The 24,102-nt window shown below is 42.5% G+C and overlaps 1 protein-coding gene across 3 annotated transcripts in view; it reads right to left on the minus strand.

The window, feature by feature from the left end:
* Positions 1-533: 533 nt before the first annotated feature.
* The window catches only part of LOC118392258 (GRAM domain-containing protein 4-like), a 67,916-nt gene continuing 44,347 nt past the window's right edge, over positions 534-24,102 (minus strand). For 2 of the 3 annotated variants that reach the window (XM_035784047.2, XM_052460066.1), the window contains 17 exons: positions 22,175-22,295; positions 21,322-21,395; positions 17,194-17,338; positions 15,998-16,023; positions 15,789-15,880; positions 15,114-15,205; positions 9,426-9,474; positions 9,244-9,315; positions 9,094-9,137; positions 8,860-8,969; positions 8,298-8,452; positions 7,667-7,684; positions 4,462-4,606; positions 4,261-4,354; positions 3,915-4,005; positions 3,695-3,763; positions 534-3,603 (listed from right to left, as the gene is read on the minus strand). In XM_035784047.2, the coding sequence (XP_035639940.1) occupies positions 3,490-3,603; positions 3,695-3,763; positions 3,915-4,005; positions 4,261-4,354; positions 4,462-4,606; positions 7,667-7,684; positions 8,298-8,452; positions 8,860-8,969; positions 9,094-9,137; positions 9,244-9,315; positions 9,426-9,474; positions 15,114-15,205; positions 15,789-15,880; positions 15,998-16,023; positions 17,194-17,338; positions 21,322-21,395; positions 22,175-22,295 (1,511 nt within the window). In that variant the 3' untranslated portion in view covers positions 534-3,489. The remainder of the gene's footprint in view (positions 3,604-3,694; positions 3,764-3,914; positions 4,006-4,260; positions 4,355-4,461; positions 4,607-7,666; positions 7,685-8,297; positions 8,453-8,859; positions 8,970-9,093; positions 9,138-9,243; positions 9,316-9,425; positions 9,475-15,113; positions 15,206-15,788; positions 15,881-15,997; positions 16,024-17,193; positions 17,339-21,321; positions 21,396-22,174; positions 22,296-24,102) is intronic. The other variant, XM_035784049.2, reaches the window with a different exon arrangement.

Here is a 24,102-nt window from a genome sequence, read left to right on the forward strand (position 1 = left end):
AGTAAACTTAGTGTATGTAAACTTCTGACCCACTGGAATTGTGATAGTGAGTTATAAGTGAAATAAACAATTGCTGAACAAATTACTTGTGTCATGCACTAAGTAGATGTCCTAACCGACCTGCCAAAACTATAGTTTGTTATCAAGATATTTGTGGAGTGGTTGAAAAATTAGTTTTAAATGACTCCAACCTAAAGTGTACGTAAACTTCCGACTTCAACGGTGTGTGTGTGTATAAATATATTTATATAAAACACACACATTGAATTGTGTATTCAATCAGGCAGGCTCTAAAAAGGTTTTGGGAGTTAATCACCTTATGCCACTGCCCTCTAGTGTCATCTCTAGGGTCATTATCAGCCTCCATCCATCTGTCCTGCAGTGACATCAAGTTGCCGAATGTGGGAATTGCAGTCAGCACTCGACCACACCATCTCCTACTACAGTACCTTCGTGTTAATTTGGAATGTCTAACATTATTCTTATAATTATCTATAGGTGTACTACAAAGGATAACAATACAGAGAAGGGCAAATACTTCATTCATTTTATTTAAATAAAAAAAATGGACACCACATATTTTACAATGGACATTGTTCTCTTTAAAAATCAATGGATTACCTTATTGTATATAAATTCCTCTTTTGTCATTTTAGTCCTCGGACCCACAGATGACAAATAATTACCCACAACTGACAGATGATTACAGTATATTGAACGCTGCAGTGATATACTGTATCGGAATATCATGAAAGTAATTGACTAATGTTTACATTTGCGTTACAACTAATACTTGGTTAACACAACGAGAGCCACAGAAGTGGAAACCAATAGAAACCAGTGGACAGAAGCTCTCGGAGTCGCCATGACGACCTCTGCTGTCTGTAAGGAAGGCCTGTGAGTGATCCAAAAATAGCTAAAAGATGATGATTTTAGCATGTACTGCAAGCCACTACCATTAGAACGATCACCGACAGTTGTTTTTGCAGCGTGATTGACGTACAATATAATCTGACTAGAATGTTCTCTGATGTCACCGTCTATCTACTGTTAGCCTAGTCCCAGATCTGTTACTATATGCTTGATCCAACTCCTCTGACTTTCATTACCACGCTATGCAGTACATGTATAGTATTTGCCATGACAACAAACTCAACAGAAGAGCTAAACTTCAGCTTTAGCTATTAAAGCATTATAAAACAGATCAGAGATCAGGCTTACGTTTGCTGTTGGGATGAAGGTGCGCAGCAGAGGTTGTCCTGAGACCAGTCTGAGCAGATTTAAAAGCTGACACAGTGATTCAAACGCAAAAGGAAGATGTCTGTCCAGTCTTCATGACTCCACCTGTGGCTAGGAGCTCAAACCGACATTCCAAACAAAAGAAAAACAAATCAATTAAGGTTTTTAACCTAACCTTCAGTAAACATCAGTGTAGACAGAGTATGGCGGGCAGTAAAAGAAAGAAAGAAAAATTACATTTTGGCAACAAAAAAAATGTAACTAAGCGTTTACAGCAGTAACACAATACATTCAGTGTGCTTCTTTTAGGACAGACCCTGATTGCAGATTTCAAAGTTAGTTGTTACTAATAGACTAAGAAAGGTTCCAGGTAAGCATTAAGACTACAGTAAGGTACAGTCAGACAATCATTCAAATCAACACACCAACAGCATGAGTTCCTTAGACAATAGACCATCTCCAGAAATGAAATTTCATATCCAGTCGTAACACAACTGGAGATTGGGTTTTGTAAGACAATAACTGACTAAGTTTATATGGGCTTGTTAACAGTGTGGGAAGATGAATGCGTTTTAGGGGACTAGCTTGTTGTGCGGAGGCAAAAAAGGATCTGAGAGCATGGTATAACCTCCCCTCTCATTTGCTGTAAACGATAAACGAGAAATATTTACCCACAATAACTCTTCCAGCCATCTTACAAAACACAGAAAGTGTGCACATCCACTTGGTTTGGCATTCGTTACAATTCTACATATCAAACCTATCTGAGAAATAAAAGACCCGCTTTTAATCTAGAATGGTGACAATAAAGTGACATTAAAATATTCCTTTCAAACTTCTACTTCCTCCTGCTGTCCAATGAATACTACAGAACTAGGCCAGTTGACTGACTCGATTTTGCATTGAAATACTGAGATAAGTCATCCAGGAGTTAACTAGTTACTAGTCAAGTTAACCAAGTTAAGAAGTAATTTAACAGGACAGCACATTGTACACATCTGACCACCCCAGTGTTAATACTACAGGTTGGTATTACCGTAGGACTACTATAGTATTACTATACCATAACATGTCACTAAAGACTGAAGTAAACACAGGTTTTGGGCCTTAGTATGTTTATGTGACCTACAGTATGCACCTTAAGAATGTATTAGCCTACGAGGCTAAAGCCAAGGCATTAACTCATCTTTAGGTCTTAGGCCTCGGGGTTACTCAGCACACAAGTTTAGTTCACTGAACCAGCTATGTTACATTTAAACCATGTACCTTCAGTTTAGACACAGTATTCAGGGTTTAGGTCTGTTATGAGTCTCTCTAACAGCGAGTGTGCTTTAGGTTTATAACACAATCCACAGATCCAGGACACACTTTAACAAAGTCCAGATCCTCATCATTCCATTGGTTATTACAAAAATAAGCAGAATTCAAAAGAAAGGCATTTGAAAACATTTCACAATGAACATCATCGCCAAGATTCCCACTACTGTACGTGACACAGTACAGTTCAGTAGTGAGTGTTGAAAGTAACACACATACCACACGTCATATGCAAAAAGACACCCGAAAGCAAACGGTTTGTTGCTGAAACGTGCGTGTCTCCACAGAAAATCCACAGCAACGATGTAAACTAATGGAAAAAAGGCTTCGTGTCATGTTGAACGTTGTTCAGATGTTGGCTCGACTTTCTCACAGCTTTCTGTTTTCTACACAAACATCTAGCTACCGTACGGCATACTGTCTTGTACGGTTCCGTGCAAGACCAGCAGTAACAGTTACACGGACTCAGACTTTGCGAGAAAGACAGAAAGAAGACAGGTGAGTAGAGACACACGCTGTCTGGGCAGGCACACACACACACACACACACATTTGAAGCGGATTAAAGCTGTCAGTCAGGCAAGCAGGCAGGAGAGCCAGCTCCTTCTCCTATGATGAGATGTGTGTTAAAAATGTCCCCCCTCATCCCCTCTTCTTCATCCCCCTCATCCACGGTCCGACATAGAAAGAGTGCAGGAATGTGTGCACCATCCCTATTGGACTTACAAGTCCCACCTCCAGACAGACGTGCGCACAGACACCTCTCAGTCATAAAAGAGAAGATTGTCCAGTCACTGTAAATAACAGAGGGAGGAGAAGAGGTGTGTGTCCTGTCACTTTCCTCCAATTGTCTTTCCTCCAGCCAGGGAGGGTTCAGGGGAAGGTGGCCCAGCCCTGATCCCAGCCTAGCCCTCTGTTCATGGGGATGACAGGGCTACAACTCAGGGCTGCCCGAGGGTGGCCTGGAGGTGGTAATGATCTTCATGTACTGGGTGAAGATCGCCTCGAAGGCCTCGTCTCGATGGATCATGGCACCAAACACCAGAGGCTGAGGAGACACAGAAATCCACAAATTAATTGCATTTATTTGCAAATCTGTGAAGGATAATAAATGGTCAAATGAGTCTTTATTTCCAAACCTTCTGTGTGGAGGGAGTGGCTATGGAGATTCCCATTCCAGACCCAGGTAAGACAGACAGCACTTTGTACTGGGAACAGAGAAGAGATGCATACAACTATGATACCTTCATTTCAAAATAACCTATCAGTTGTTGGAATATGCATTTCAGGATGTGATATCATAGAAAACATAGAAACGATATGATAAAAATATTTAATTAGCTGAGTGTAGATAGACACCTTCTGGATATCTGTGATGTCCACCAGCTTAATAACCTTATTCTTCTTGGAGGAGGCTGATTTGGAACTGGAGCTCTCGAAGCACAGATAACTGAGAGACAAAGAGACAGATGGCGAGAGAGGAGAGATGGAAAGATGGAGAGACGAGTCAGCACAAAGCAGCCGCTCTTGGATCTAGATCTGAGAATCTGCAACATAATGGCACTATTTCGTGGCATTGTTGTACACACCTACATTAGAGAGTAAAGATAGCACACCAAAAAGGAATATCAGACCACGAGGTGAAAAGCTATTGCGATTAAGTATTTGAAGAGACAAGCTAGTGTGATGAGGTAGGTCTACTTACTTCTCTGTAACGTAGAGCATGCCGTTTCGAATGTAGTCGGTTGGCATCTTCCGGTCTCTGTTGATGAGGCAGCACCTCCACCCATTCTCACACACTGTAGAAACACACAACAACAGAAAAATAGTTAATACAAGCGGCTGGACAGCAGAGGGAATTAAAAAAAATAAAAAAAAACATTTGAGGTGCAATAAGTACTCTGACCTGGTAGAGGGCGCTCATTCTCTGAGACATTGAATATCTCATGAAAGGCTCCCTTCTTGGTGCTATGAATCCTGGCGCTGTCACCATCCAGGTTTACACCGCATGGGACGGTTGCTAAGCTACCTCTTGCCACCACAGGCTGAATCTAGACGGGAGGAGGAGGGGAAGTGGGAGGAGGGGGGACGAGGAGAAGGAGGATTTGGGGAGCGGGTGGAGGAGGAAGAGGAAGAATTATACTACAGAGCACTACTGTAGCCATCTTCCACTATGGATTCTCTCGGAGACTAAACTGGTAGACAGCCTCTCACATAGAGGAAACATAAGATGGAGGCCATTCATCTGTACACAGTAGGAGTACGTGCTCCTCGTAACATAGCCTTGCAAACAACTTGCGGCTTATCTAACATCAGCCTCAGGGTGAGGGTCTCGTGCAAAGCGCAGAGCAGTTCCGACCCCCCCAGTACACTTACAGTACATGTAGGTAGTCAGTCATCTCCGTTAGTTTCATTTCTAAGTGAGGACATTTTATTTAACTTAATTTATTTAATTGTCTGTGTTCTAAGGGTATCCTCTACCCTTCTGCCCTGAAGTGTTCACTGGTTCACTACCCCTCACTAGTGTATATAATTATGGTGGAACATTGCCCACCTGTCTTTTGCCTATGCATCCTTACACCCACCAATCCAATGTTTTAGTGAAGGCTAAATCCCTGAAGGGGGGTGAGCGAGTGCACACTTCAGGCAGAGGGGTGGGGTGGGGGATCAGAAGTCAGTGTACAGTATAGACAGGATGGTATAGTAGCGGATTAGTTTGTGTTTGTAATGCTGGGAGTGAGAGTAGGGAGCTCTGCAGATAAATGGCCATGCCATTTACAGCTACAGTACAATATACTCCCTCATGCTGCAGGCATTTTACAGGCAGGCCCCTAGCTATACCAGCAGGTAGACAGGATTATTTGTAATGTTACGTAGAAGTAGAATAGAGTAGAAGTAGAATAGAGTAGAAGTCTTCGAATAGCTGTAGAATAAGTCTTAGTTACATGGTTGGGAAATTCAGACACTAGTTGGCTCTGTTTTTCAAGGGTTTACCTGGTAAATTATTCTAATTGAGTGATTGTTATACAAAGCCTACTACTAATTGGAATCACAAGAAAGTTTTACCTTACCTGATTGTCTTACCATCGATATGAAGGAATAAACATTTTAGTGTTCTAGAGGTAAACTACGGTGGAAATAAAAGTGCTACTGAAAACCGGACAATAGTGTATCCTACTCTAGTCACACTAAAAAGTTGCTTTTGACAGTGCTGGTTTGGGGTTGTGTCATTACACTGAACACCTGGTTACTACAGAGTATGTCTGTGAAAATGGATAAAAAAAATAAAAAAAAGTCAAATGAATTCATAATTGTATCAATTAAGACGGGTTCAATTAAAAGCTTAGAAGGTGTCTCTTTTGGACTGAGTTTAACGTTATGTCATTATGGCCCACTAAAAGTGGATACATGCATTGATATTTTTGATCCATTTATTCACAAACACTCAGTTAATGTTGGGAGGTTTGTCGTGAACCACACGCACACACTCAGTGCGCACACACACACATACAGACAGACTAACCGGTCAAAAGTTTTAGAACACATACTCATTCAAGGGTTTTTATTTGTACTATTTTCTACATTGTAGAATAATAGTAAAGACATCAAAACTATGAAATACCACAGGAGATATGTAGTAACCCCCCCCCCAAAAAAATAAGTGTTAAATCAAAATATATTTTATATTTGAGATTCTTCAAATAGCCACCCTTTGCCTTGATGACAGCTTTGCACTCTTGGCATTCTCTCAACCAGCTTCACCTGGAATGCTTTTCCAACAGTCTTGAAGGAGTTCCCACATATGCTGAGCACCTGTTGGCTGCTTTTCCTTCACTCTGAGGCCCAACTCGTCCCAAACCATCTCAATTGGGTTGAGGTCGAGGGATTGTGAAGGCTAGGTCATCTGATGCAGCACTCCATCACTCTCCATCTTGGTCAAATAGCCCTTACACAGCCTGGAGGTGTGTTGGGTCGTTGTCCTGTTGAAAAACAGATGATAGTCCAACTAAGCACAAACCAGATGGGATGGCGTATCGCAGCAGAATGCTGTGGTAGCCATGCTGGTTAAGTGTGCCTTGAATTCTAAATAAAATCACAGACAGTGTCACCAGCAAAGCACCTCCACACCATAACACCTCCTGGGGAAATACACATGCGGAGATCATCCGTTCACCCAGACCGCGTCTCACAAAGACACGGCGGTTGGAACCAAAAATCTCAGTTGGACTCATCAGACCAAAAAGGACTCATTTCCACCAGTCTAATATCCATTGTTCGTGTTTCTTGGCCCAAGCAAGTCTCTTCTTCTTATTGGGATCCTTTAGTAGTGGTTTCTTTGCAGCAATTTGACCATTAAGGGCCTGATTCACACAGTCTCCTCTGAACAGTTGATGTTGAGATGTGTCTGTTACTTGAACTGTGAAGCATTTATTTGCACTGCAATTTCTAAGGCTGGTAACTCCACTGAACTTGTCCTCTGCAGCAGAGGTAACTCTGGGTCTTCCATTCCTGTAGCGGTCCTCATGAGAGTTTCATCATAGCGCTTGATGGTTTTTGCAACTGCACTTGAAGAAACTTTCAAAGTTCTTGAAATTTTCCATATTGACTGACCTTCATGTCTTAAAGTAACGGACCGTCGTTTTGCTTTTCTATTTTGAGCTGTTCTTGCCATAATAATGCTTTGGTCTTTGACAAAATAGGGCTATCTTCTGGATCTTCTATCTTGTCACAACACAACTGATTGGCTAAAACGCATTAAGGAGGAAATTCCACAAATGAACATTTAAGAAGGCACACCTTTTATTTGAAATGCATTTCAGGTGACTACCTCATGAAGTTGGTTGAGAGAACACCAAGTGTGCAAAGCTGTCATCAAGGCAAAGGGTGATTATCACTTTTTTGGTTACTACATGATTCCATATGTGGTATTTCATAGTTTTGATGTCTTCACTATTATTCTACAATGTTGAAAATAGTAAAAACAAAATAAAAACCCTTCAATGAGTAGATGTTCTAAAACTTTAGACCGGTAGTGTATATACATGTTTTAGCTGGTGGCACACACAGGCACTACGTAACATAAGGGGACAGAGGCACACCAGAGTCCCTACCTTCTCAGACCCAGACAGCTGAGAGAGAGAAACAAAACACAACGTATAGTGACAGTCACTAAAGCAAAGCCCATCTAGCACCACTAACATTACTGCCAATTGGCTGAGGAAACAAACCAAGATAGCCATTGCAAACACTCAACACTCAACACAGTCTCGCACACACACACACGACAGATCATGACATTCAGGTGACAGTGTCGAGGTAAATTAAGTAAGGGCTCAACATAAAAAAAGGGTTAAGGCTCATCATAAGATAAAATAATTACAATGTTTGACAGTAGTTACGACAATTATTTAAAAATAAAAAATAAAAATCTATCCTTCAGTTGTAATAGATACTTTGGGGTTTAGTTATTTAGCATTTGGATATAGGCCAGTGTTAGGGAAGTTTGGGTTGGATAAAGAATTGGTTCCTTTCTCTATGGGGCCAAGTTATTTTTTTAAAAGTTGTCAGATGACAGCCTGTGTGTTATTGTATACCGTATATGCTGTGTACGTGTGTGTGGATATGTGTACGTGTGTGTGGATATGTGTACGTGTGTGTGGATATGTGTACGTGTGTGTGGATATGTGTACGTGTGTGTGGATATGTATACATGTGTATGCATTCATAAGTGCGTGTCCTCACCCGTCGGGACATTGTAGCGTTGGTCCTCTCCTTCAGCTGGGGATCAGTTGGTAGGTTGTTCCAGTCGATGTGAGGTGTGTCATATTTGTCCCTCAGCTTGGGACAGCTCTTGAACAAGAAGTCTATGATGAAGAATTTGATCCCTGCATACAGTCCTGAGAGCGAGAGAAAAAAAAAAGAAGAGTCAAATTATTATAAAAACAAAAAAAAGTTGACAGTAATTTTGTAAAGTACAGTGATTGTACCAAAACATATGTTGGCATACTTTTTTATTTACACGTTTTATGTATTTCTAAAAACATGTGTCTGCTGTCAACTAAATGGCTCAGTCAGTCTCCTTCCTCTTAAAGCCTCCACAGCCACCAACAGGGAACACACAGGAGAAGACCAATTGCTTTAGAGAGGAACAAAAATTGTGCCAAGAGACAATGCCCCCGGGCAGCAAAGAGAATAAAGTGGTGTTTTTATATTGAATGTTACGTGACCATAGCATTTCACTCAGTGTGTGTGTGTGTGTGTGAGGGCTACAGCAGTGTGTATGATTGTGTGTGCATGTACTCACCAATCATGAAGCCCACAAGTTTAAAGGGCAGTATGCAGGACGAGAGAAAGGCAACCCACAGGCTTATGTAGAGCTTCTGAGTGATCTCAGGCTGCACCCACATGAACAGGCTGAACACACACACACAGAGAGAGAAGGCGATAGTAAGAGGGAAACCGTTTGATCAACTATTCAGACCAACTTAGAGAAAAAGTACAGAACGGTAAGACAGTGAAACGGCCATTTCTTACTTACTTCTTTATTTTCTCCAAAACATCCGCCATCTTACCAAAAAGGTTCTGTGAAAAAAGCCCAACAAAATGACTTTTCCGAAACATACAATGTCTAAATGTGGTGTGTTTGCGTGTATGTACGCGTGCTTGTGTATGGTCACTACTACTGTACCTGGGCTTTTTGTGCAACGTCAAGCACTAACTGGAACTTTTCAGACACAGTCAAGTCATCCTTTGACGGTTCCTACATGAAAGAAACCCCAAATTAAAAATCAGCTCATTCCATTCCAAAAAGGTAGGAAATACGACAGGCTGTGATGTCAGAGGAAGTCATGTGAAAATGGGAGGTCTTACTATAGGATCCGTAATATCCGGCACAATGCTCCACTGAATCCTCCAACCTCTGAAAAGGAAAAAAAAGGGAAGAGATCAAAATAACTGAAAAGACGTCAAAACTCTAAAGCAGGGATGGAAAACTGGTGGCCTGCACCTGCGGATCAATTTCAATTCCTTTTTTTAGAACTCAGTCGGGGTCTCAACTTAATGTTGAGAGTTTGAATAATAGAATACACAACATTTGGTTGTGCATCAGAAGTTTCTCTTATATCAGTCACTCAATTAGCCCATGTCAGCTAAATTTCTTTAGATTGGTAAGTTAGTCTAGCGGCCAGCTATCTACACTTGTAGTAATCGTTGTTGAATTACTGACCCATTGATTTTATAAGTCACTCAGAATTCATGCAATTCTCTCTCTCCACCCAATGGCAAAATGAGTAAAATTGCAGGAAATTAAATCTGCAACTTCAATTTTCCCTCTGCTGTCAAGAGGGCCGCTAAAAATGTTTTGTTCGCAAGGCGGGGTGGGTTACAAGGTTTTGCTCAGGGTCCCCTTAAACTAGGGATGGCTCTGACTGCATGTGTGGGTATGGATGAGGGTACAGAGACCTGCGAGCCACTGCAGTCCCCCATGGTGAGTTCAGATTTTGTGGGCCCCACCCCCATCAAAGTTGCCCATCCCTGCTCTAAAGGACTCTGTGAAAATGAGTTGCCCCACATTAAATAGGTAGGTACCGTGTAATTACATGTAATTGAGAGCAGAGTATGGATTTATTGATCCCAACTTGGTGAATATGAACAACAATAATGAAAATAAATACATGTAAAAGTGTTGGTCCCTTGTTTCATGAGCTGAAATAATGTCCCCAAAATTGTCCTTATGCAACAAAAAAAAGCTAATTTCTTTCAAATGTTGTACATCCTTGTTAGTGAGCACTTCTCCTTTGCCAAGATAATCTATATACCTGACAGGTCGGCATATCAAGACACTGATTAAACTGTATGATAATTACACAGGTGCACCTTGTGCTGGTGCATAAAAAAGGCCACTCTAATATGTGCAGTTTTGTCACAACACAATGCCACAGATGACTCAAGTTTTGAGCGAGCATGCAATTGGCAAACTGACTGCAGGAATGTCCAAGCTGTTGCCAGAGAATTTCATCTTAATTCATTTCTCTACCATAAGCCGCCTCCAACGTCATTTTGGAGAATTTGGTAGTACGTCTAACCGGCCTTACAACCGCAGATCACGTGTAACCACGCCAGACCAGGACCTCCACATCACCTGCAGGATCGTCTGAGACCAGCCACATGGACAGCTGATGAAACTGGGTTTGCACAACCAAAGAATTACTGCACAAACTGTCAGACACCTTCTCAGGGAAGCTCATCTGCGTGCTCGTCGTCCTCACCAGGGTCTTGACCTGGCTACAGTTCTGCGTCGTAACAGACTCAAATGCTCACCTTCGATGGCCACTGGCACGCTGGAGAAGTGTGCTCTTCGCGGATGAATCCTGGTTTCAACTGTACCGGGCAGACAGCGTGTATGGCGTTTTGTTGACGAGCGGTTTGCTGATGTCAACATTGTGAACTGAGTGCGCCAGGGGGGCGGTGGGGTTATGGTAGGGGCAGGCATAAGCTTCGGACAACGAACACAACTGCATTTTTGAAAATATCCCCGTTTCTTCCATGGCCTGCATACTCAAGACATGTAACCCATTGAGCATGTTTGGAATGTTCGTGAAATTGTTGCATGTTGCGTTTATATTTTGTTCAGTGCAGAGCATCTTGCTCTGCTAAAAAACACTCCAAATAAGCTCCATTCTTTAAAATAAGTTTAACCAACACCCACCTATTTTTGTGACTACCTGGACCTACCAATTGGTTGTAAAGTATTGAAACCAAACCATAAGGATTTGAATTAAAAGTATTTGAATAAACATGAAAATAGGCTAACATTAACCAACATATAAAACAGGAGCCAGACAGGGAGCCTAAGAAGGAACGAGATTGAATTATTTCAGCTACATTATTTCAATTAATTGAAGGCTATAGCCTACAAATGAATACATTTGTGAAGCATTTCACAATAGACTGGTAGGGTCATAAAGCGCTCAGCACTTAAAATCATTAGTTTATAAATTGTGACTTACTTATACAATTTAAACAAAAAAAAGCTCATTTGTGCCTTGGAATACGTTTTTAGAAACATGAGTTTGGCCAGTCTGTGGCTTCAGGCTCCTGTGAGAGCAGGCCAGCAGCGGAGAATATTCTCTCCACACTTGCAGAGCCACTGGGGATGCTAAACACCCTGTTGGCCACTCGCCAGGCTGGGCAGAGATGCAGTGTTGTTTTTTATTTTTGTATTTCTATATGTAGGCCTAAAGGTTTTTAGGCTAAATAACCCAATCAAAACAAAAAGCTGCTTGAATGTGGGAATATTCCAGGCCTATTGGGCGTCACTACAGTCCCCGGTTCGAATCCAGGCTGTAGGACATCCGGCCGTGATTGGGAGTCACATAGGGCGGCGCACAATTGGCCCAGCATCGTCCGGGTTTGGCCGCCATTGTAAATAAGATTTTACAATGAAGAACTGACTTGCCTAGTTAAATAAATAAATCAATGATGGCCTATTGTATAGATAATAGAGGTCGACCGATGAATCGGAATGGCGGATTAATTAGGGCCGATTTCAAGTTTTCATAACAATTGGAAATCGGTATTTTTGGACACCGATTTGGCCCAAAACATTTTAAAAAACAATTTTTTTTTTTACACCTTTATTTAACTAGGCAAGTCCGCTAAGAACACATTCTTATTTTCAATTACTGCCTAGGAACGGTGGGTTAACTGCCTTGTTCAGGGGCAGAATTACAGATTTTTACCTTGTCAGCTCGGGATTCAAGCTTGCAACCTTACGGTTAACTAGTCCAACACTCTAACCACCTGCTTTACATTGCACTCCACAAGGAGACTGCCCGTTTCGCAAATGCAGTAAGAAGCCAAGGTAAGTTGCTAGCTAGCATTAAATCAACCATAATCACTAGTTAACTACACATGGTTGATGATATTACTAGTTTATCCAGCATGTCCTGCGTTGCATATAATCGATGTGATAAGCATTCGCGAAAAAGGACTGTCGTTGCTCCAACGTGTACCTAACCATAAACATCAATGCCTTTCTTAAAATCAATACACAGAAGTATATATTTTTAAACCTGCATATTTAGCTAAAATAAATCCAGGTTAGCAGGCAATATTAACCAGGTGAAATTGTGTCACTTCTCTTGCGTTCATTGCACACAGAGTCAGGGTATATGCAACAGTTTGGCCCGCCTGGCCCGTTGCAAACTAATTTGCCAGAATTTTACGTAATTATGACATAACATTGAAGGTTGTGCAATGTAACAGCAATATTTAGACTTATGGATGCCACCTGTTAGATAAAATACGGAACGGTTCCGTGTTTCACTGAAATAATAAACATTTTGTTTTCGAGATGATAGTTTCCGGATTCGACCATATTAATGACCTAAGGCTCGTATTTCTCTGTGTGTTATGTTATAATTAAGTTTATGATTTGATAGAGCAGTCTGACTGAGCGATGGTAGGCACCAGCAGGCTCGTTAGCATTCGTTCAAACAGCACTTTCGTGCGTTTTGCCAGCAGCTCTTCGCTGTGCTTTTTATGACTTCAAGCCTATCAACTCCCGAGATTAGGCTGGTGTAACCGATGTGAAATGTCTAGCTAGTTAGCACTAATAGCGTTTCAAACGTCACTCGCTCTGAGACTTGGAGTAGTTGTTCCACTTGCTCTGCATGGGTAACGCTGCTTCGAGGGTGGCTGTTGTCGAGTGAGGAGAGGGACGGAAGCTATACTCTTACACTGGCAATACTAAAGTGCCTATAAGAACATCCAATAGTCAAAGGTATATGAAATACAAATCGTATAGAGAGAAATAGTCCCATAATTCCTATAATAACTGCAACCTAAAACTTCTTACCTGGGAATATTAAAGACTCTTAAAAGGAACCACCAGCTTTCATATGTTCTCATGTTCTGAGCAAGGAACTTAAACGTTAGCTTTCTTACATAGCACATATTGCACTTGTACTCTCTTCTCCAACACTTTGTTTTTGCATTATTTAAACCAAACTGAACATGTTTAATAATTTGAGGCTAAATTGATTTTATTGATGTATTATATTAAGTGTACATTCAGTATTGTTGTAATTGTCATTATTACAAATACATTTTAATATAGCGGCTGATTAATCGGTATCGGCTTTTTTTGGTCCTCCATTAATCAGTATCGGCCTCTAATAGATAATAGAATGAATATGAACGAAAGTTTAACTGCTCAAATGTTTTGTTTATAAATACTTTGCTACAATTTACATTTACATTACATTTAAGTCATTTAGCAGACGCTCTTATCCAGAGCGACTTACAAATTGGTGCATTCACCTTATGACATCCAGTGGAACAGCCACTTTACAATAGTGCATCTAAATCTTTTAAGGGGGGGGGGGTGAGAAGGATTACTTTATCCTATCCTAGGTATTCCTTAAAGAGGTGGGGTTTCAGGTGTCTCCGGAAGGTGGTGATTGACTCCGCTGTCCTGGCGTCGTGAGGGAGTGTGTTCCACCATTGGGGAGCCAGAGCAGCGAACAGTTTTGACTGGGCTGAGCGGGAACTGTACTTCCTCAGTGGTAGGGAGGCGAGCAGGCCAGAGGTGGATGAACGCAGTGCCATTGTTTGGGTGTAGGGCCTGATCAGAGCCTGGAGGTACTGAGGTGCCGTTCCCCTCACAGCTCCGTAGGCAAGCACCATGGTCTTGTAGCGGATGCGAGCTTCAACTGGAAGCCAGTGGAGAGAGCGGAGGAGCGGGGTGACGTGAGAGAACTTGGGAAGGTTGAACACCAGACGGGCTGCGGCGTTCTGGATGAGTTGTAGGGGTTTAATGGCACAGGCAGGGAGCCCAGCCAACAGCGAGTTGCAGTATCAATGACACACGATGTTTAACACACACACACACACACACACACACACACACACACACGTAACGGATGTGAAACTGCTAGCTTAGTTAGCGGTGGTGCGCGCTAAATAGCGTTTCAATTGGTGACGTCACTTGCGGAGCGATGGGTAACTATGCTTTGTGGGTGTCAGTTGTTGATGTGTGCAGAGGGTCCCTGGTTCGCGCCCGGGTATGGGCGAGGGGACGGTCTAAAGTTATACACACACCTCACTCCCTTATTTTAGCATGTGCATGTAGTAAGTACACCATCATGCTTTTTGGATACATGTCTTTTCAGACTCCACAATGATTCTTTAGTTGTGGACACTATCACCGCACTCCCTCTCTTGGTCCTCATCTTTGCAAGTCACCTTGATTTAGCACCTGTGTGTTTTATCAGTTTCTTTAATGAAAATATTTAGGGAACACCATTTCAGTAGCTATAGCAAGGGGCTATATCAGCACACAAGTAAACTACAAATGCTAAATTGGAGCGGGTGAGGAGGACGACGCTCCAGCTTTTGGGAATTTCGCTCCACACTCCCGTCAAATTGGGCACGCTCTGCTACTCGCTCCAGCTCTGCTCATATACTCTGGTTCAGTGTAGCTGCATCACTCATTATCATCAATAAATGTAATATATATAAATGTGTGTGTGTGTGTGTGTGGTATGCTTGTCTTACTGAGCAATGAGGTAATTCAAGGAGAGCCTCAGGATGGCCAAGAAGAGGAACATGGGGATGGCCCAGCCATGCCACGCAGCATTCATGTAGATCTGAGCCCGGAGGAAACACAAACGACATTCATCATTTATATACAGTACTTAGCCTACATCCTATTTCTCACAATCAGATGTAATATACATGTCTTCCAAATGACAAGCACTACTGAATAGAGTGTGAAATTTGGGATATTGAATGAGAGGAACTTGAAGAGACAAGCATTATAGCATGTTTCAAAGCCGTGAGATAATGTTTACAGTAGTAAAAAAAAAAGGTTTTTAATTACCCTTTATTTAACTAGTCAAACTTATACAGGACAGCTCACTAAAGGGATAGCTCACCCAAGTTATAAATTACTTTCCTTACCCTGTAAGCAGTCTATGGACACGGTATGACAGAAATCCATGCTTTGGTTTTGTTTGCCTGGCCATGTTTCCAAATGGTAACTTATTACATTTGTGGCACAACTCCAAGGCGAGTCAATGGTACCGATATTAGCATTTTTCGCACTTCATGTCTATATCATCCTAAAGTTCCTCAAATTAATTGTGTAGCTCAATGAAGTTACTTTCAGACGGATTTGGACATGACTCGCATATCCCTTTAGAAAAGACAGATCGGAGCAGTTGTACTCACTATGAAGGAAATAGCTGAGGTGTACACTGAGTGCCAGTTGGATAAGGCTGAGAGGTTCCTCATGAAGTTCGTTACCGGTCTGGCTCCTCGCTCTGAAATAAAAAATAAAAAAAATCAGTTGTCAACCCATTGTCACGCTACAACAATATCTGACAACAGTAGCTCAATGGCAGAAAGTTCTGAGTGGGTATTAATCTATAAACACTCACTGAGTCGCCTCATGTTTTCTGTTAGCCTGGAGAGAGAGAGAGATAGAGAGAGATAGAGATAGAGAGAGAGAGAGAGAGGACATACAATGGTAGATGAAACAACATGAACTTTAGCAAGCACTTCACACAGACACTACACCGTGGGGAAACAGAATTCTCAAACATCTACTACAAAGAGCGAAATGTTTCCTGCTAGCGGAGGTGGCTACACCTCAACCCACTGATCATTCTGTTTATGAGTCACGCAGAGGCGAGGAGGAGGAGGAGAAAAGAATGAAGAGCTCGATCTATTTCTCTGTCCTCTCCATTCTCCCCTCTCCACAAGGTCAGCTACAATACAGCACATCCTTTATTCCTGCACTGACAACTTTAATCCAATCCGTGGGCACTTCAAACTGTGTATGTATTTGTGCGTTTACAGTAGCTTTCTGCCTAAGGTCACAATCAGATGTGTGCTTAGCAGGAAAATGAGCCAAGTCCTAGACTGAACCCAGCCAGCTTAAAGTGGAGTAAAGAGGAGCATGATATATGAGTTGCATCTCATATGTCACCATTAGGAGTTTACCCCCTAATGGTAAAGGTTAGAATTGGGGGATAGTGAAGATGATCCTAAATCAGTGCGCCGAGGGCAATGTCTATAGCCTCAGTCAATGGCTGCAGGGAGTCGTAGTGTGGTCAAGCCACCACTAGAGGGCACATATATTGTATTCACTCCCTGTGGCCAATATGCCTTACATGACCTCATATTAAACCCAGACAGGAAGGGCCTACCAGCCAATCAAATGTCTGAACATCGCACTAATGTTTCTGTGAGTGTTACATGGTTTCACACCATTTTAAAATAGCTTACTTCCTACTGAAAACCACCCTGGTCATGTTGCTCATGCAGTGCTGTGCAACATATACAGAATGTCCAGAGGTCTTCTGTCTGTATAGAATTCACATCACTACCATTAAGGTTAGAAGACTACTACTGTTTCTGTGAGTGGTAGCGTACTGGCCATGAGGGGTGCAACAAATACACAACATTCAGATAATGACTACTACAACACAGCATCTCAATGTGACTGCTGTTTTCACCACCTAGTCCAGTACATAGAAATAAGATTACAAGAATAGACATTGCCATTCAAAATCAATATTCCATGATGGGTGGACCCATTCATTCAGCACATCGTAGGAACACAACAATGTACCTTTTAGCACTTAGCGGTTCCTCAGCCTCCACAGTGTTCTCCTCCGGGACGAAGCGGAAGTCTTCTATGTAGACCCCCACCCTGTCGTAGAGCCATCTCCATGCCCGCAAGTACAGGGTCTCCCCCTGTGGCGGCTTGTCTTTGTCTGGAGGGGCCGAGTTGAAGATCATGTTGTCATTAGGCTTCTTTTTTTGTGTGTGGGTGTTTTATGTTATTGTATACCTGGAAGAGGACTCATGTATGCTCTTTCGTCTTTTATCTTGTTACTGAATATAAATAAACATACATTCAAAAGACAGAAAGAGAGAGAGCGAGAACAAGTGCGAGACAGGAAGAGAGGTTACAGGCAGCACAGGTTTATAATTAGTACAAAGAAGTTGCCTCCCTGTCGGTTTGGCATTTCTGTTCCTAGACCTGTGCCTAGGGGCAACTTCTATAACTACCTGAAGCTGTTTATTGAAATGAAGACAGGTACAGAAGGAGATACAGGTCTGTAGATCTCCCAGTTCAGAAGCTGTTTTAATTTAAGAGTTAAGACCCATTAACCTAAATTACACACTGAGCTCCTTGTGTCTCTCTTACAGAAACAAATTCATGTACGCACACATACACACATTCTACATTTGGTGAGGCTGCTCTAACACTGTGGGCCTGTCTGGCCTAGATTAAAAACTTAGCCCATTTCCTAAAATAAAAACACCCTTGCCAGTGTCACCAGCACCTGAAGCTACTAGACGAACAACTGGTTCTGGAACCCTAAAATAATTGATTTTCAAGGAGATACTTCTACAGCGCCTCTCCCCCAACCCACACACACAAACAGTGTATTATTCCAGCCTGCTGACGGATAGGCTGCCTGGCAGTAATCTGTGCTCCATGCACACTAAAATATCTCTGCTAATGAGGATGTTCAGCACCCAGAAAGTGTTTTGCACTAAACACTGCTATTAAAGCTGCCTGTCCTTACTGCTGGGTTATAGTTTTAATGTGTGTGTGTGTGTGTGTGTGTGTGTGTGTGTGTGTGTGTGTGTGTGTGTGTGATCTGTTTCAGGAATCTATGCGTATGTCACAAGTCACAACTTAACATGAGAGCCATTCATTATTCTTGTTGGCAGAAAAAACGGCCTTCTGGAGCATGTGATCTTTCATGTGCCTTAAAGTTGTATGTTTAATCTGTAAATACCAATAAAATTGTTAAAATTACAAGTCTTGATTGGCTGAGATAATGAGTGGGCTAGACATGCAGAGAGAGGAGTTCAGATTGATCTGCCATCGAACACGGCTTTAAAGAAATATATGTATTGTGTATTGGAGCTACATAAGTATAGTATATGTATATGCCATTTAGCTGACGCTTTTATCCAAAGCGACTTACAGTCATGTGTGCATACATTCTACGTATGGGTGGTCCCGGAATCGAACCCACTACCCTGGCGTTACAAGCGCCATGCTCTACCAACTGAGCCACAGAAGGACCACAGTGTTGCTCTGCACTTTCTGGAGGATCGAGTTTTAAAATCGGTGGATTTAGAGTATGATAGAGAAAACACCTATTTCTGGATTACATCTTCAAACTTAGGGCAAAAGTGGCATGGCATCCGTGACAGGGAGACGCCTCCATCATGCATGATAGTGTGACCTTACACGTTTACCTAGCTAGCTACATGTCTTACGCTAAAGTGTACTGTTAGCTAGCTAACGTTAGCTGGCTGGCTCCCTAGCTGACGTTATTATTCGTATCCCAGAGCCATTTGCTTTGCTAGTTAGAGCCTAATGTTAGCTAGCCAACATTAAACCTGGTTGGTTAGCGCCCAGCAGATTCATGCAAGGTAACATTAGTACAGTGGTTCTTCCTTTAAAAGATTTTTGAGCTTATGCTGCGGTCATTCGTGATAGAAGGTGGCACATTGTGGTAAATTGCATCATTCTGGCAACAATGGCTGAGACTTAAATAACATGTCATAGAATTCTGCAGCACCCTGCAAGCTGTGCTGCAGTACACAGCAACTTTAAAGGAAGAACCACTATGTTCATTGCTGTTTAACAAGCTAACGATAGCTGGCTGGGTCGTTCATTACGTGACGTGTATGATCTTAAACATTGTTCACCTAGCTAGGTTCATTGTTTACCTACCTAACTAGCTAGCTAAGTCGGATGTTTACATACACTTAGGTTGGAGTCATTGAAATTCGTTTTTCAACCACTCCACAAATGTCTTGTTAATAAACTATAGGTTTTGGCAAGTCGGTTAGGATATCTACTTCGTGCATGACACAAGTAACTTTTTCCAACAATTGTTTACAGACAGATTATTTCACGTATAACTCACTGTATCACAATTCCAGTGGGTCAAAAGTTTACATACACTAAGTTGACTGTGCCTTTAAACAGCGTGGAAAATTCCAGAAAACAATGTCATGACTTTAGAAGCATCCGATAGGCTAATTGACACCATTTGGGTCAATTGGAGGTGTACCTGTGGATGTATTTCAAGGCCTACCTTCAAACTCAGTGCCTCTTTGCTTGACATCATGGGAAAATCAAAAGAAATCAGCCAAGACCTCAGAAAACAAATTGTAGACCTCCACAATTCTGGTACATCCTTTGGGAGCAATTTCCAAATGCCTGAAGGTACCACGTTCAACTGGACAAACAATAGTATGCAAGTATAAACACCATTTGACCACGCAGCCGTCATACCGCTCAAGAAGGAGACGCGTTCTGTCTCCTAGAGATTAACGTACTATGGTGCGAAAAGTGCAAATCAATCCCAGAACAACAGCAAAGGACCTTGTGAAAATGCTGGAGGAAACAGGTACAAAAGTATCTATATCCACAGAAAAACGAGTCATATAACCTGAAAGGCCGCTCAGCAAGGAAGAAGCCACTGCTCCAAAACCACACTACAGTTTGCAACTGCACATGGGTACAAAGATCGTACATTTTGAAGAAATGTCCTCTGGTCTGATGAAACAAAAATAGAACTGTATGGCCATAATGATCATCGTTATGTTTGGAGGAAAAAGGGGGAGGCTTGCAAGCCAAAGAACACCATCCCGACCGTGAAGCACAGGGGTGGCAGCATCATGTTGTGAGGGTGCTTTGCTGCAGGAGGGACTGGTACACTTCACAAAATAGATGGCATCATGAGAGAGGAAAATTATGTGGATATATTGAAGCAACATCTCAAGACATCAGTCAATAAGTTAAAGCTTGGTTGCAAATGGGTCATGACCCCAAGCATACTTCCAAAGTTGTAGCATTTGGCTAAGGCGTATGTAAACTTCCGACTTCAACTGTACATGTCTTAAGCTAAAGTGTACAACACCCGTTGTCAGTAAACAAATCATTGGACAGAGCGTAGACAAAGAAGAGCTCTTCAATCGATACGAAAACATTCATCGGCCATTTTCTCAAAAGTGAGTTTACAAGTTTATTAACTTTCAACGCAGAATTATTTTCCCATTGTTCCTCAAAAATGCAGTGTATGACATACCATTTTGTAATGCTTTACTTTTATCCAATGTAAAAAACACTATTTCAAATTTTGCTACATAAGATCGAATCCTGGTGGTGAGTCACATATGTGAAATCCCCCCCCAGTCTTTCAAGAATAGTCATCCCTACACACTCCCACTGTAAAACACACACATCCACATATCCCAGTCCCTAAAGTGTCAGAGCAAACGTCGGTTCCTCCCCCTGTTCTGTCTCCTGTCCTTTTCCCTTCAGCTCTACAGTCCCACCAGACTCCCACTGGCTTCAACCGAACTCCTGAATGCCTTCCCACAGTCTCTCAGTCCCTAGCTGCCCTGTGGCCCTACAAACCCTTTTATGTCAGTGATCTATGAGAGTTACTGCAATTTCTAACAAAGGTTTCTTCTGACCCAAAGCTTGAAAGCTTAGCTCGTTAAAATACCGAAACTGGCATCTGATTTAAGTGACTTTTCTACAGATTATTCCCTTATCCTTTTGAGTCTTTGCAGATCTGAAGGACTGGGATAGGTGTGAGCAGTATCAATCCGGTCTCTTCAATTCCATAAACAGTAAAGGTAGGGGCAGTTTTTGGTGTATACTAATCAGCAGTCATAGGTGTTACGCCACAGTCCACTTTCTGCCTTGCTTTACCTGCGTCTTTGCCATTGGCAGCAGGCGTTGGAGACGGGGGTTTACGGGCAGGCTGTGGCGGCGAGTCTTCCAAACTGATAGAAGTATAGAAAAAGAGGAGAGGAGAAAGAGTGAGTCTTTGCAACACTATGTAAACAAACATCCATGGGCTTTATGCACCCCAAGATTTTGGTTATTTGATGTGTAATGTGTCTTCATGCCCCCACTATGGCCTTGTGGACCTTACTGTACGGCCAAGGAGACATTCCACACGGTGTCCTTTTGGCAGGAGCTAAAATGCCACTGAAATCCATTCTGAGTAGACAGGGTGAACCCGAAGCCTTTACTTGAAAGGAAAATTCCACCCCCCCAGAAAAATGCTATTTTGGTATTTGCAGCATTTGTGTATTTTGAAAGTTATGTTAAACTTGATTGTTGACATGCAAAACATGTTTGGGACTATATCAACAATGGACTAATGAAACAAATACCAAAAGATAGTTTTGGGATACATAAGTGAACGTCCCCAAGACTAACATAACTGCTGCATCATGCTCTGCGCTCTGATATAGAGGCGCGTGATTTGGTTATGACACATGCAAACACTACAGTGAGCACACACACGGTCCTTGAGGACTTCCCTGCCATGTGCCAACCAAGCTGCTATTTATACCCGCTGCAGCCCAGGGTGATCCACCCCACCAAAGGACCCCTCACTGGGATAGGGAGGATGGTAGGCAGGGAGTAGAGTGTTGCAGCACTGAAGGCAGCACAGACAGACAGAGTGAAGTGACTAACTAAGTGTTTTCTAAGCAAGCAACACTTAGAGAATGAGACGACACACATTGTTCCCCTCACTCTCTCCATCACACACCTGGATTTTAGCACCTCGTTCATCCTCAGTTCGAGGTCGAGCCTCTTCCCTCGCTCTCTCTCCAGCTCTTCCTTCATCTTCTCCACATTGGTTTCCTCTCGTAGCTTCCTCAACTCCTCTTCTGAAAAACACACACACACGACTGGTATCATCAAAATGCAACGGCTCAAGCACGAGACGTATGTGGCAGGGTCTACAGTCAATCACGGATTACAAAAAGAAAACCAGCCCAGTCGCGGACAGCGACGTCTTGCTCCCAGACAAATTCAACAACTTCTTTGCTCGCGTTGAGGACAATACAGTGCCACTGACACGGCCCGCTACCAAAGCCTGTGGGCTCTCCTTCTCCATGGCCAACGTGAGTAAAACATTTAAACGTGTTAACCCTCGCAAGGCTGCCGGCCCAGAAGGCATGCCGAGCTGCGTCCTCAGAGCATGTGCAGACTAGCTGGCTAGTGTGTTCACAGACATAATCAACCAATCCCTATCTGCTGTCCCCACATGCTTCAAGATGGCCACCATTGTTCCTGTTCCCAAGAAAGCGAAGGTAACTGAACTAAATGACTATCGCCCCGTAGCACTCACTTGTCATCATAAAGTGCTTTGAGAGACTAGTCAAGGATCATATCACCTCCACCCCACCTGACACCCTAGACACACTCAAATTTGCTTACCACCCCAATAGGTCTACTCACGATGCAATCGCCATCACACTGCACTATCCCATCTGGACAAGAAGAATACCTATGTAAGAATGCTGTTCACTGACTACAGGTCAGTTTTTAACACCATAGTACCCTCCAAACTCATCATTATGCTCGAGACCCTGGGTCTGAGGGGCCACCCCCAGGTGGTGAAGGTAGGAAACAACATCTCCAACCTGCTGAACCTCAACACTGGGGCCCCACAAGGGTGCATTCTCAACCCTCTCCTGTAATCCCTGTTCACCCATGACTACGTGGCCATGCACACCTCCAACTCAATCATCAAGTTTTGCAGACGACAAAAGTGGTAGGCCTGATTACCAACAATGACGAGACAACATACAGTGAGGTGGTGAGGGCCCTCAGAGTGTGTTGTCAGGAAAATAACCTCTCACTCAACATCAACAAAAAGGAGATGATCGTGGACTACAGGAAACAGCAGGGTGAGCACCCCCCAATCCATGGGACAGTAGTGGAAAAGGTGTCAAGTTAAGTTCCTCGGCGTACACATCACGGACAAAGTGAAATGGTCCACCCACAGTTACACAGACATCACTAACATAGAGAGACTGCTGCCAACCTAGACTCAAATCTCTGGCCACTTAAATAAATGGACTTAACAAAAGGTATCACTAGTCACTTTAAATAACACCACTTTAATAATGTTTACATATCCTACATTACTCATCTCATATGTATATACTCTATACCATCTACTGCATCTTGCCTATAGGGCACGCCATCGCTCATCCATACATTTATATGTACATATTCTATTCATCCCTTTACATGTGTGTGTATAAGGTAGTCGTGGATTTATTTTAGATTACTTGTTAGATATTACTGCATAGTCGGAACTAGAAGCACAAGCATTTCGCTCCACTCGCATTAACATCTGCTAACCATGTGACCAATAAAATTTGATGATGATCATCAGATTTCTTTACCCCCTTTGTTAATGCACATAGATTCCAGAAGACACATCAGTCTGTGTGTCTTTGCTCAAGATCTGGTAGAAAATAAAAAATGAAAACCCAAACCTTTGAGATGTTCCGGATCACATTGTCACATCTTTACAAGGGGCCGTTTCAGAATAATAACTGTGTTATTCTGGTAGCTTCTGTGCTGTGATACAATTTCAACCCCTGCAGTACAGAATGATAATCACGGGATGAGATCGTGATCCTCTTACATTGTCCCACTTGGCTCCTTTCACTGCTCTGC

This window comes from Oncorhynchus keta, chromosome 13 (assembly GCF_023373465.1).
Source record: "Oncorhynchus keta strain PuntledgeMale-10-30-2019 chromosome 13, Oket_V2, whole genome shotgun sequence".
Classification (NCBI taxonomy): domain Eukaryota; kingdom Metazoa; phylum Chordata; class Actinopteri; order Salmoniformes; family Salmonidae; genus Oncorhynchus; species Oncorhynchus keta.